General features: G+C 40.8%; 1 protein-coding gene across 1 annotated transcript in view; it reads left to right on the top strand.

Annotated features, from left to right (window-relative positions):
• The first annotated feature begins 7,767 nt into the window (after positions 1-7,767).
• LOC134645424 (NALCN channel auxiliary factor 1) overlaps positions 7,768-13,385 on the top strand; it is a 90,178-nt gene continuing 84,560 nt past the window's right edge. The window contains exon 1 of the mRNA XM_063498851.1: positions 7,768-9,191. Within this exon, the coding sequence (XP_063354921.1) occupies positions 8,466-9,191 (726 nt within the window). The 5' untranslated portion in view covers positions 7,768-8,465. The remainder of the gene's footprint in view (positions 9,192-13,385) is intronic.

The raw sequence follows: 13,385 nt of genomic DNA, 5'->3' as shown, positions 1-13,385 counted from the left end.
TTCAGGTCAAACTAAATAACATGTAAAGTCAATGTTGCTAATTTTAGTCATTCTAAGTGCCACTAAACAGGACTATCCAGGACATGTTCACTGGCTAACAATTTCTTACTGATAAATTATTAGCAAGTGATTCGTCACCACACTCAGATTCAAAACATCAAGCTGATGAGGACCTCTGAGCCTTCACTGATGTGACACTGCCACACCTATGAGATTTAGCAGCAGACCAGCATGCTACCTTCCACAGGCAACTGTGGGTACAAGATTCACTATTTCCAGGATGGATGTAAACAGACAGTAAGAGATCTTTTACAAAGCAGAGCACATACAGAGAGAGCTCACATTGACTTTTGTAAATAATAAACTGATGCATTGCTTGCCCTGCTTCTCCTCACTGCATGCCCATGGTTTATAGTTTGTGCACTGGCTTCTTGAAGCATTTCAAGCCTTCAACTATTATGACTGTTGACATCACCTAAGTGCCTATGTTTGTACAAAAGGAAGACTGCTAAGTTATTGGGCAAAGTGTTCAATCCAGTTTGGAAAGGTACTTTCATAGACTTTAAGCGTAGATCACACAGACAGCTGCTAATTAGTGTTAATAACAATGCAATAAAATATAAGGATTTTTCTTTTTCTTTGGTGGCAGGCTGTAAACACGTTTCTCTTCTGCTCTGAAGTTAGGCATTTCAAAATTGGAGCATATGGTTGCTGACTCACTTTTGGATTAAGCTGTAAGTGGCTATTCAAGAAACAGCTTTGCACTTCTGGAGGGCCTTCATTTTTCAGTCCAGTAGATTGTGGCAATGTTAGCATAGCAACATTTGGTAAAAAGAAATATCAACAAAGTAAATCTGAGGCTGATGTAAATGTTATTACTTTTACTAGAATTGCATCATAAAACCAAAGTAATGGGCAAATTTGAGCTTATGATTAGATTAATAGATTAGATTACTATAAAAAGAGTAGTCTGATGATAACCATAGTTAGACTTTATTATCAGGGAATCATAATCCATCCAGTTTTTATTGACTTACTGCAGTATTTGTCTTGATGGCAAAGTTACTTTGGCAGACTGACTTCATGCTTTTCTTGCAGAAAAGAGGCTAGAATGACCTAAATTAAAACATCTATGTATCAAAATCAAACCTGAATGATAATAAAATTATATTATTCCCTGATGAGTTCGAACCATCATAAACTTAAAGGAATTATCTGTGTAATTTTATGCAATTAAAAGGTTATTTCACATTATAATATGTACACATCTTACTTGCTCCATCTCATGATAGTCTTAGAACTAAAGAAGTGCTGTGGTACCGTACTGTGATCATCTCTGCTACCTTCTTGTCTTTTCCCAGCAAGTGAAATCATTCCCCCTACGAAGGTTTCTGTCAAGACTCTGAGAGCCCCAGGATACAGTTTCAGGCCATCAATGATGCAACATCTGTGTAAGACAGGATGAAGACAAACACACTGTCATACATACAGAAAGGCATTTAATCTTATAACACACAGTGAATGCACCGAACAATGACTGTATGCATATCACTATTGTACACTGCACAATGCTTAAAATAAGATGTGAAGCATAAAAGGTATTAATGGGGTGTAAATAATCTCCTTGTATTCTTTGTCACAGAATATTGATAATGCACATACAAATGCAAGAACCAATAAAAACAATCCTTTGTACTACATATTAGTATTCTGTATGTTTCTTTGCCAGGGTAAAAGCTGTCTTCCCTGACAGAAACATTTCCTTTGAAGCTTGAGGCTTCCAGATCCCGATTGCATACTGGGAATATAGGCCAGGAATCCAGGAACATGAATATGGGAATGGGCAGTGTCCTTGGGAAAGTGAGCTGTGTTGATAAGCCGCTTAGGGATTCTTGGAATGGAAATGTGGTGAACCAATCGATCACAGGAGTAAAACCCTGAGGCTGAGGAGAGGTGGTGCCGGGTGGGGTGGGAGCTTGTACAACATGATTGCATCTCCATCAATGCTCTAATCTCCCTCAAGTCCAATGAGGACTTGAGCACTCTAGAGAATGTACATTTGTTTTACCAAAAGACCTTTTTTTCCCCACAAAATAGAAGATGCAAGTTAAATTAAGCATCCCCAAAATCCCTTATGGTGAACCAGCATACACAGAATTAGGACCTTTCTGGAGTGGAATGGGGCCATAATTATTACAGCTATGCTTTTCATAATAGGATAAGTCAAAATGTAGTAAAACAGACCCATCATCCCCAAACCACATGCAAGGATTATACCATTAAGCCATTTTATAGTCTTAACGACACAAACACTTTGCGTCTTTGTGGGCTATTATGTAAATACTGATGTACTATTTCAGTGTTTTAAATTGATTTTTTTCTCACCTTCTAGGCAGATATTGGTTTCCATCCACCTCTGTATGGTTGAAAATCAATTGGTTGACTCTTGAGAATTTCTTTAGTTGTGCAATCCATCACAGTGTACTGTATACCACGTATGCATTTTTCCCTTAAAGTCATAGTTCTGAAGAGCTGCAGATTACTTGAAAAGTATCAGAAGCAGTGATGGAAAATACTAAAGAAAATATAATACTTTAAGTTTTCAGTGTTGTAATTCAAAGGTATAGTGACTTGATCAAATCTTGAGAATACCTTAATTGATTTTCACTCTTTATAAATATATGGAGCCTACTGGCTATCAGGAAAATAATAATAATAAAAAAAATTCTAGAAAACTGTCAGTATGGCTACATTTTGTCACTCTTATTTGCATTCATGAGGGCATAGAATACTTGAAGCACTCAGTATAATACAGTCAAGTAGAACACCATCACTGACTAAATCATGGTTGCTACACTGGGATGATTTCAGCTTTATGTGTCTAACTAATAAAATAGCCACTGCGTGTATCAGTGCATGTAAGTGTAGCTATAAACTAAATGTGCAAAAACACTGGATTTGTAAGATACTGGAGGCACTCTTTTGCTATACATATCATGGTCTATAACTTCCCCGGTTTAAACATTTGATATTTTTTTCTGTGATCTATTGTGACAAAAATACAGCTTTAGGAGAGTTGCAAATCATTGCATTCTCCAATTATTTAAATTTTGCACCGTCGCAAGTTTTTTTTTTCTTTGGAATTGGGGTTGAGCACATATATATGTACTTATATAAAAACACATGAATATGTACATTCTATTGTAGAGGTTAAGGGGGCAGGGATGTAATTCTGTTGATTGTGGAATGTATTTAAGTTTTCAGCATTTCAGTAGCCTCATGGTTTGCAGGTAGAATCTGTCTCTTAAGCTGCTGTTGCAGGTCTGCATCCATCCAGTACCACTTGTCTAACAGCAGGAGTGGGAAGAGTCTGCGTCTAGGATGGCTGGGGTCAGAGAGGATCTGTCTTCCTCCTACAGCACTGTCTGTAATAAAGATTTAAAGGTATTTATGACTAACTATATATTTTTTCTATTCAAATGATAATTCTTCCATGAAATAAAAAATACAGTTTAAGCATGAACATTATATCATATTTGTAACATCCACTCAGGATGTGAGCCTGGGCTGAGGGCGTTGTCTTCTCTGGCCAATCACAGATGCTGAGCCTGTCTCTTTTTCCTGTCTGACGTCAGGCAGATAAAAGGCAAGAAAGATGGAGAGAGAGGAAAAGAGGAAGAGAGGCTGGTGGTAACTGAGAAATAAGAAGGGTGCACATGAGAATAACCCTACAGGGTTTACTAAGTAAAAGAAGGGAGAGAAGGAAGAAGACGGATGATGGTAGTAGAAAAGAGGATTGAAATGCTGACAGATCACTAAGATCAGGGGGGAAAAAAGAAAGGAAAAGGGACATGCATCTAAAAGCCCACAATAAACAGCAGACAAAGAATAAGAAGAGATACAATGAGTGTAGGTTAAGATGTTCATTTCAGTGCTGATATAGTTCACAGAATGTCTGAATGCTCCAAATATGACAACCTTTGGCAAACGGCCACATGTACAGTTATCTGATGTAAGCAGCAGTGAACTTCAGGGCGCACACAAAAAAAGGCAATTACTAGACAGACTTCTCGTTAAACGCAGGTTTTTAAAGAACCATCACTCTCAGCATCAGTTATAAAAAGCATCAGTTTAATCTCCTTGTATGACTCATGAAAACAATATAGGATGTGATTACTTTTTTGTAGTCGAAATCAAAATAGCTGAAAAAGAATCAAAGACACCAGTGAAAAGCACTGAACGCTCCACTTGGGTGGTTTCGATTTGTTTATTAAATGGTTTTAAATAGACATTTATAAATAGATTTTGTTCAGCTTTGTCTGCACGATGATGCCTTTGACAAGCCAGACAAGGCAGTAATGTACGAATAGATATAAAAAGACTTTTTGATATTGAATGACTTATTGCTTATTGACTACTTTTGATGCCCTAGAAACTTTAATGTAAAAACGGGTAGCTGTGTAAATTACCTTTGATGTAACAAGAGCAGCATCATTATAAGGTGACAGTGCAGTCAATTTTACACATGTATATAGGCTACAGTTGTTTCACAGAAAACATACACACACACTAACACACACATCCCCCAGCATGAATAGTGGATGAGTCATGTCTGCCAGCCCTTACTGTTACTGTGATGGCTCCAGATTTAAGGGCCAGCAATCTGCATTCATTTCACAGACTCGCTCCTTTTCTCTCTCTCTTTCCCCTCTGTCTCTGTTTGTATACTCTGTCTCACTCTTGCCCTGGCACTATTTCTGTCTCCTTCACACACACACATAAACACACAGGTAGAAAAACACTGGGAGTGGGAAGAAGCTGACACCTCTCTGCTGTGCCAAACACACACGCCCCATATGTTGTTGATCAGTCTTGTCTTAGGACCTGACATATTCATGGAAATGCTATATACAGTTTATATACTTAGTACTGTGCAAATCTCATCTCTTTATTTTTCCCTCCAAGGAGCCAGACTTTGTTGTTATTTAAAAACAAAAGGTGTTCATAAGCAGTAGTTCTCCAGGCATCTTTCCCACTCATTTTCACTCCCTGTACCCTATTTTCAAATGATTTTTTTTCTTTTATTAAGCCTCTTAACACTGACCTATGAATCACTCCAGCATAAAAAGGCACCTAACTCAGGGGATGAACCAGTGTTGTGTCTAAACACAACAGACAACTTAGCAAAGAAACAAATTTAAATGCTATCTTTAGCCACTTTTTTGCTTGTAGGCTATTGCAAAAACACAACAGTTGCTCCCATTTCCTTCACTGAATCTACAATCTGCAAAGATAACATGGTGTGACAGGCATGAAATACTATTTTTGCATCAACAAGGTGATTCCCAAAGAGCTACTAGAAAAAACTTGGCATATCTCAACACGCTCTGCAGTGTGTTATTAAAGAATATGAGGACACTGGACAAGTGGAGGACAGTCAGAAAGTCCTTAAATGTCCTTAAGAAATAGGGAAAAAGATGAGACACAGGACCTGAGAGAAGCATCTGACCCCTCAGTTGATCCATCTACAGTTCACTGAAGCCTCATCAGAAATGGTTGCAATGAAAGGGTGGCTGTCAAAAAACAACTTTTAAGGATATACATAGGTGGTCAAAAGAAAGTTACAGTGAGTGTCTACAGTAAAATATGGTGATAGCTCTGCCATGCTTGGCATTGTATTTTAATCACTGGTGTTGGAGATCTTGTCATAAATTACGTTGTTATGAATGCAGAAAAGTACAATCACAATTTGATCCATCTGGAAAGCATCTGATTGGCAACAGCTCCCCCACTCCCGGAGCCTGGACATTAACATTATTTAGGCAGTGTGGGATAATCTTGACAGAGAACTAAACAAAAGGCAGCCAACATCCAAAGTAGAGCTTTGAATGTCCTTCAAGACGCCTGGAGAACTATTCCTGATGACTACTTAAAGAGATTTCAAGAAAGCTTGTCTAACAGAGCTCAGGCTGTGTTGAAGAATGAAGGTGGTCATCAAAAATGGTGACTGTCAAGCTCATTAGAATTGTGCAAACTCTTTTTTTTTGGGCTTATATACTGAATTTCCATGTATGTTTGCACATTTCAGTAAATCACTACTCTTGTTTCCCATGTTCATTACAAAATAGAAAGAAACAAGGGGCCACTCAAGACTTTTGCACAGTACTATGGTACTATACACTGTACACAGAGAGACACAGTACACAGTTAGGGTCAAAGACAGAGCATAAAATTATGCAAGGGTAGAGACAATCCCAGCCAAATTAGGACATCTATCCCCCACAATGAACATCACAGGCCCATGCAGTAATACGTGAGTGCAGTGAGTGATGAAGGGGCATTCAATTAGCTATGATACAACAGATGTTTGGCAAATCACTATGTGTGGTTTAAATTTCTAGCTAATGAGTCAACCAAACTCTGGGCCCAGAAAATTGAACTTTAGCTGGCATTACATCTTAATGTGACTCACACAAACAGGGGTTCAGAAACATAAAGCAAATTGAAACTCAGTGTGTGACATTTTGGTATTAAATCAAATAACTGTGTTACTGACAACATGACAGAAGCAGCTTTTACTACTGCCTTGATCCTCGTGGGGTTGTTGAACAAAAACACCTTGTCAGATACAGTTTTGTTATGTGATAAGTTCAGGTGATTTTTTTATAAGCTTAAACCAGCACACACACACACACACACACACACACACACACACACACACACACACACACACACACACACACACACAGGAATAATCACATATTTTCATTGTGTTGGTAGCAGTTGTAATGAACCTATTTAATGCTTCCTACAGGGAGGACAGTGGTGGAGTGGTGAGCTGTCTGTGAAGCTGAATTAAGGTTGCTGGAAGTTTTCCAACAATAAGGAAAATTCTGATTTAATTCCCAGAATTATTTCACATTTTCACTTTTTTTCATATTTTCTGGCAAAGGGAGGCTAGCTGCACTAAAACTAATTGGACTGAAAGAACTTTCTCCCCTTCAACAACAAATTGTACAATAAGCTGCCTCCCGCCTGGCCTCAGAGCACAAATTAATCAGGTAATCATATCTTGTCTTCTCCACTATATGCAGCCCATTAACATTTAGCAACACTCTCTTGTCTCTTTGGTAGCACTCCAAGCCATACACGCTGACAATGATTAGTAGCTTTAAGGATGAGGATAAATACTGTAATTTACTTTCCGCGCCCTAAAGAGCAACTACCATCTATCTCTCCATCCCTCTCGCTTTTCCTGTCTGTCACACACGCAGGGCCATTGCATGTAAAGCTGCACTGCAAGCCATGTGCTTGTTGGAAACCCACCGGTCAAACACAACGCAGGACGGGACCCGATAGAAGGGAACAAACAGTATTGTAAATCCTGCAAGCACAGACCTGCTGCTTGTTCAGCTGCTTTCTACCTCAGCGAGTCAAGCATGACTAATTTTCTGTAATCTGCTCAAAGCTTTTCTTTACTTTGACCCTTTTTATTTTCAGCTTGTGGTTCGGCTTACAGCACAACTTACCTGGCCTGTGAAACGGACGGGATAAATGAATCTTAATGATTATATGCAAACAGTGAACGCGACCGCTTAACTGCATGCTTCTCAATGTGAAAGAAACGCGTCTATCCTGCACCAAAAGAAAGATGTCGCCACGACTCTTTGTTTTTGCTCCCCGCTGGGACAATATTTGGCGACTGTTACTCACGAAGACCTGAACAGATAGCCAAAACAACACCAACTACCCTTCTGTGCCTGTGGTCTCTCCCTCACCCTCCGCGCGCTTGGGTGTGTGTGTGTGAGCGCGCGAGCGAGCGTATGTGGTGTGCATATAGGTAATAAGCTGCTCCGCCACTGCGCAACGATGGAGCTATCGCAACGATGGAGATGACGCAAACAGACCCAGCTCTCCGAAAAAGTGTTTCAAGACGAACATGGCGGCAACTTAACCGCGGTCCAAGATGACAATGGCCAACAGGAGAAAGGATTCTAGGTTTTTCGCCCAGGTACGGGACAGAGAAACTAGCCTGCCTGCATCAAACGGGCTCGTTGCTCTCCTTTAAGTGAATCTGCAAAGCGAACGGCGGCAGACGCGCAGCATCAGCACCGAGAGGCTCGCAACAGCTGGTCTCCCTGCACCCCCGCCGAAAGAACAAACCCGGGGAGAGACGGTAGGGAGAGGGGGGCATGCGGTCAAAGAGGACGCCGTTTCCCCCCGGAGAGCCATGGAGAACCGGGATGCGGCAGCGCGAGGCTTAATCTGTGCGGGCTCGCTAATTGGATCGGAATAGCTCCGAGAGCTGCGGGCGCGATAGTGGAGCGCCCTGGACCGGCGGAGGCACGGCACCCCACCGATATACAGAGGAGAACCAACCGGAGTCCATCCCCCAACAAGTCAATGAGTATTGTGGCAGAGCAGCCCCCGCGGTGGAGTCGGCCAGGGCAGCACTTTCCTAAAATATGACCAGGGGTGCTTGGATGCGTCGGCAGCATGACGAAGGTTTAAAATACTGGTTTGCACCCCGAGAGAACGAGAAGCCATTTACCGAGTCGGAGAGGGCCCAGAGATGGCGACTGTCGCTGGCCTCTCTGCTCTTCATCACCGTCCTCCTCTCTGATCACTTGTGGTTCTGTGCCGAGGCAAAACTGACGCGAACCCGAGACAAGCGGTCGGGCGAGGGGCTTGCAATTACAGACATGGGCGAGTACCCAAACTACCGACACCACATCCAAACATCACCTGACCCCCAGCGTCTCGCCAGAGAGCAAGATGTTATTTTTCTAGGGAATTCTACCAAACCTCTGTGGCGAATGGACACCTGTCACCCCGACAGCCTGTCCAAAGACTGCTTTACTTTCACGGACGCGGAGACCGTGTGCCGGGGCCTCTCTGGTAGAGGGGAAAACGGGACACAGTTGGCGTACGTGAATCTGAGCGATTTGTACCTTTCTTTTTGTAATTCCTACTCACTTTTGGATTTGTTTTACGGGTTTACGAGTCTGGACGATATGAACTGCACCCTGGATATGGCCACTGGGGTGGATGTGCTGGGATGCAGTGAGTGTGTCCAGGCTTATCAGCGTCTTGACCAGGAGGCGGAGGACAGATACCACGAGTTTGAACTGCTGGTTCAGAAATACGAGACAGATGCATACTCGGTTAGGACGTGCATGGAGGAGTGCAAGGTAGGACTGATGAGGCCCGGCTATCTCACTCACACACACACACACACACACACACACACACACACACACACACACACACACACACACACACAACACACACAGTGCATTTAAGGGGGTGGGTTCACAGTAGTCATGGCAACCGTTGAGCATATCTGTCAGTATATTGGCATTTATTTTTCAGAGGTCATATTACCGTTAGGTTACCAGTGTCTCCACAGCATCTCTTAGCCTGTCAGCTGTTCATCATGAAACAGCATTGGGGGGGGGGGGGGGGGGGGGACTAGAGCACAGCTCCACAGACACTGCTGCAGTCAATCATTCTCCATCAATCCTCCTAGTTTCTCCTTCTCTACCACTCCTGCCCTGTTAAAGGCTTCCTAAGGCTGGGGCAGTGACGATTTGACATTTGGACAAAGGTTCACACTTGTAACACAGCTCTGTGAATAGAAGGGAGGGCCTCTGAGTGGTGCTCGTTTCAATATCGTTAATAGCACTCCAGTGATTTCTGTACCTAATCCAGGCTTTGCATTGTCCCCAGTTTACTTGTTGTCCCAATAGCACAGCAGCCCCAGAGCACGTATCTCAGGCATTTGACTTGCATCCGGGTTGTGCAAGTAAACAGCAGAGTATATTGAGGTCTGTATAATCGTCTGCACACACAGACACTTTGCCTTGTGTTAGCTTTGGTATCCAAGGCAGCCGTGTTGAACAATGAAAAACGAGCTGAGGACACATCGGTTAAATTACACTTCAACCTGTTTCATTTGTTGTGCACTGGACTGTTGCAGAGGATTGTCTCTGCATCAGCTGTGCATGAGGCTGTGTTCACTGTCCATGGTGCTGAAACAAAACAAAGGCCTTTCACAGGATGTATCCATTTTCTTCAGCGATTGTATTTATTTTGACTATGTAGTTAACTGTAATGTCACATAGACCATTGCCAACCTAATTTCTTGGACTCTTGGGATAGGATATATCCAGTCTCTGTCAAGTCAATCCAAAACTGACCACCTTCATTTTCGGCTAACACCCCTGAGAAATATTAATTATTTACTGTTGGGTCTTCCATGAGCTGGATTGAGAACCAGCAGTGTTGAAAGTATAGAATATGGTAAATGACACTGGAGATGTGAGAGGAAGGCTTGACAAGGACAGAAGGGATTTATGATGTTAGCCTTGCGTGTACTGTATCTGGTAGAGGGTACAGTGCACGCACCATTAGCCTACAGGCACTGTATTTGTAGCTTGTTTCTGTGTGTATTTCTGTGTGTGTTTCATGCACCACAGTCTGAGCAATTTTCTCATGCTGAACACTGAAGTTTTGAAAAATTGTAACAGCAGTCATTGTCAAATGTGTCTAATGCCAGGCAGGCTGCATAATCACTACAACAGAACTATAACAAAGGTGGGGAAATTAACCTTGAAAAGCAGGAAATCTTGCATTCAAACTGCTGTCAAAATTCTTCTGCATCCCAAGCTCATTTGTGCAAGATGGATGTTGTACGAGGGCAGATGGCCAGAATGCTGGCTGTGCTTATAATCCATGCGTGTAAACAGGAATAGTTAGTGGAGCTATACCAGTGATAAACCACCACAATAAAATCGTACTCTGTAGTATGTAAATAGCATATTGTGAGTAATGTTTGTCAAAGAGTGTGTGGATGCATGGGTACAGTATGTACAGTAAGTGCATGGTACTATGTACTTGCTATGATATCTTCAAGCTTCTTCCCTATTATGTCATCTAATCAGGAGTGTGCCTTTGCACTCCTACTCTTTGCTAATGTAATAAGACTCAGGCAGGGCTACAGCAGCCTTTTAGCCCCTTTATCCCAATTTGAATTGCTAATCTGCTTCAGTGACCTTTGTGAAAGCACAGTACCCCAGGCCTGCATCACAAGCTACAGTTCCTTGAAGAATCACTCTGCTGGACAATAAAAAGACTTTAGGCAGCTTGAAACAATAATTATTACTACTCATACTTATCTGTCTTATTTCTGTATACCCGGGTCTCCCAATCCTGCAAAGACTTAACATTTAGTGAATTGACATTTTAACACATAGTGTTTATAAGTGCTTGATGTGTGCATTGTCAGTGCTGTGCAAGTTAAGTAGATGAAAGAATGGCGATATGGTAGAATCAGTGATGTAAGGTTGAAAGGTAAATTTGCAGGAGGTAACAGAAAGATAACTGGCTTGAAGATGGAGAAATATCATAACTGGAACAATATCAATATACATATACGTTCATAACTAGCCGGCTAATCATGAGCAAACTTAACAGTGGCCTGTCATCAATTTAGCTGCAGTATGTACATGTGTAGCAACAGAAAAAAACATATATTATATTTCACAAGGTCAACATTAGAGTATAACTCAACTTTACATGGTGAAGCGAAGAGAGATATTTGCAAAAGAATGAGAAGTATTCGTGTTAGTTTAGTATCTGTGAGTCAGAACAGACGGGTGCATGGTCAGTCCTCCAGTGTCAGTGCTAAAAATAAAAAAGAATACAGAGGCAAAAAGTATTTTTCATGAAATCCATTATTAGTGCTGACATTTAGAAATGCCCCTCTTATTGATCTAAGTTATAAATATCTTCTATTAAAAAGACAAGGTTGGTAATACTTTGTCTGGTAAATGCTATAAATACTCCTTAGTGCAACAATTGTGTATTTATCAATTAAAGAGCCAATATTTATTAATATTTGTTTTCAAAATAAAAACCTTTATGTAACATCTTGTTTAAAAAATACCTTTTTAAAAGGAAAAAATGGCCCTGGAGATATTAATAGATAGCACATTGGCATTACAATGTCAGTATGAGATGTAGTCTTTGACTAAGGTAACACTCAGAGTCTGCGTCGTGAACGTCTCTATAAAACCCAACTAATTTGCTAAATTAGCAGCCCCAGGTGAAAGTCATCATTATCCTGCTTTAATGTTATTTAAACCTGAGCGATGTCTGAGGCTGCTTTTTTCTTCCAAATCTGATGACATGTGACTGTAGCACAGATATAAACAATAAAATAGATGATGGCTGAATCCTCATCAGCAGCTATGGTGGATATATTATGTTCCAACTTTGACAAGTAATTTCTGAGGATTATATGTCAGTCTTAGAAAGTGCTAACATATACTTCTCTTTTCTTTTCTTTTCTTTTCTTTTCTTTTCTTTTCAAATACTCAAACTGAAGTGAAAGACAGGCAACATGAAATGAAACGTAAAAATGATAGTTAGCTCCATTATTGTTTGGACAAAGGCATCATTTTTTTGTAGTTTACTTGTAGTTTTGTACACCACCACATTTGATTTGAAATAAAACAGTCAACATGTGATTGAATGCAGACTTTCAGCTTTAATTCAAGGGGCTTTCTCTGTAAATGGTTTAAGAATTAAAAAGATTTTTATAACTAGTTCCCCCATTTTGTGTGCTCAAAAGTAATTGGATAATTAACTGATAAACAGTTTCACGGTGAGTTGAGGCAACCTGTTCCCTTGCTATTTTATGACTGAAGTCGATTTTTGTATTTTAAATCTTTTCACTATAATTTTAAATATGAGACCCAAAGAGGTGTCAGTGGAACTGAAGAGGGCCATCATTAGGAATGGCCAGATTGATTAAAGTGCATGATGACAGAATTCTTTCAATGGTTAAAAAAACAGAAAAAAACAGCTTCACATCTATTCAAGTGAAGAAGATTCTCAATGGGGAAGACATATCATCAAGAGACAGTCAACCGAAAGATGTCTTCATGAATGGAGAGTGTACAACAAAATGCAAACCACTGGTTACACTTGAGAGCAGGAGTGGCAAATTAGAATTTCACAGAAAACAAAAAAAGTGGCTGCAAAGGTCTGAAGCAAATTCTTTGGATAGATGAAACCGAGGGGAACTTGCACCAGAAGGATGGGAAAATAAGAGTATGGAGAAGGCGAGAAATGAGCCGAATCATTCCACATCATCTGTCAAACATGGTGGAGGCAATGTTATGGCATGGACGTTTACAGTATGGCTAGAGTTTATTGATGAGAGAAGTAGCAGATGAATTCATGAATTCATGAAGTGTACAGGGCTATCCTCTCTGCTCAGGTTCAGCAAAAAGCTTCTTTCAGCTTCATCAGAAAGCTGAACTTCCATATGAATATGCACGAAAAAAAAACCCCCAATGACACCACAACACAAGAAAGCA

This window comes from Pelmatolapia mariae, linkage group LG16_19 (assembly GCF_036321145.2).
Source record: "Pelmatolapia mariae isolate MD_Pm_ZW linkage group LG16_19, Pm_UMD_F_2, whole genome shotgun sequence".
Taxonomy (NCBI): Eukaryota; Metazoa; Chordata; class Actinopteri; order Cichliformes; family Cichlidae; genus Pelmatolapia; species Pelmatolapia mariae.
This window is presented reverse-complemented; position numbering and strand designations above follow the sequence as displayed.